The sequence below is a fragment of the Stenella coeruleoalba genome (assembly GCF_951394435.1).
Source record: "Stenella coeruleoalba genome assembly, chromosome: 3".
Lineage (NCBI taxonomy): Eukaryota > Metazoa > Chordata > Mammalia > Artiodactyla > Delphinidae > Stenella > Stenella coeruleoalba.
This window is the reverse complement of record NC_137148.1, coordinates 57,102,016-57,103,447: the sequence shown is the minus strand read 5'-3', so window position 1 is coordinate 57,103,447 and position 1,432 is coordinate 57,102,016. Positions and strand designations below refer to the sequence as shown.

Below are 1,432 nucleotides of genomic sequence, written 5' to 3'. Positions count from 1 at the left end.
CCTGATCCTGAGCCATATCCAGGGGATTTCTAGCTCGATCGGAAGTGCATATCCCCACCCTAGCCTAATTTTTAACAGTCAGAGAGATTCTACCTCCCATTTCCCCCTTCCCCACCTCGAATGGTATCTGTCAGGCTTCCTGGGCTGCCCTGTTGTCTAACTTCTGAAGGTCACAGCATAGAACACTTCAGTTGTCAACAAAAAACTAAAACTCTGTGCCCCCAGCCGCATAGTCTCTAGCGAGGGAGGGAGCATATTTCCTCATAGCGGGGAGGAGAGAAGCAGGCAGAGTCCTCATCTCCCAGCTGTGTCTCTTCTATCTGCTCAGCATCAGGGCCGGTCCTGAAACGGGAGCAGAAAGCACAAAATGCGTTACAGCCCACAGCACCGCTCTCAGAACCAATGCCACCATCCTGGCAACGGGCCACACGGAGATCTGCAGTCTCCCACCACCTTCCTTACAGACCAAACACAGCCATAGACCGTGACTGCCACAGCTGGAAGGGGAGCATCGCCAAGGCACACATCCTACCTGTCATTTCCACCGTCCACGAAGGAAAGGTAGTCCTGGTCATCAACAAAGGCAGCATTCTCTGGAGGGTAGATGGTGTAGTACTGAGGAGGGCTTGGCATGGTGGCCACCATCCCTCCAGATGGTATGAGGCCACACGGGTTCACCACTGGCTGCAGGTAGGTGGTGTTCATCCCCATGGGCTCTTGAGAGCCATAAGGGGGAGGGATGTACTGCACCACGGTGGCCCCATGGAAGGTGATGGGTTGGTTGATACCAGTGAAAACAAACGATTGTCCTCCTGCCATCTGCTCTGAGTCCGGGAGCCTCTCCTCACTTTCTCTGCACAATTGGCAAGAGAGCATTTTGAACTTGCAGATGGCAATCAGGATGAATGTCACCCCCACTGACAGCAGGATGGGCCCAAGGAGCTGGGTCCATTCAAAGTGGGAGGCTCCTTGGTGTTTGATCCAGCCCATGATGGTGAACGTGATCCCCACCAGTCCCAGGAAGATGCCTGAGAAGAGCAAGGTGGCCCCCGCCTTGTCGTCATCCGACACCTGGATGTCAGCAGTACTGGGTGTGTAAGGAGTGACCGAAAACACGTTGAGAGGGAAATCTTCCATGCGGCCGCGGCCCTGCTCCATCATCCTTACACTGCTTCAAGGGGAAAGAGGTTGTGAGAGCTCCTGAGAGCAGAGCAAAGGCATCCCAGGTTCAGATTAGTTATGGAAGAACTTTGGGCTTCTGTGCTTAACAGAGTAGAACATGCAGAGCACTGAACTTTGTTTAGAAGAATAAAGGTCTGAGAAATGAAGCCTGAATCTTTCTCATATCTTGTCAACAATTGGAGGCCTCTGATTTGCAATTCAATGACAAGCTCTCTCTCTTCCCATTCATTCACTCATTCAGAAAGTTTTT

The 1,432-nt window shown here is 52.2% G+C and overlaps 1 protein-coding gene across 1 annotated transcript; it reads right to left on the bottom strand.

Moving 5' to 3' along the window:
• Window positions 1-236: 236 nt before the first annotated feature.
• On the bottom strand, window positions 237-1,158 carry TMEM174 (transmembrane protein 174; the record flags this gene model as incomplete). Its single annotated transcript, XM_079917850.1, has 2 exons — window positions 237-342; window positions 533-1,158. The coding sequence occupies 2 exons, from the start codon at window positions 1,156-1,158 to the stop codon at window positions 237-239; spliced, it is 732 nt and encodes a 243-aa protein (XP_079773976.1).
• Between the last annotated feature and the right edge of the window lie 274 nt (window positions 1,159-1,432).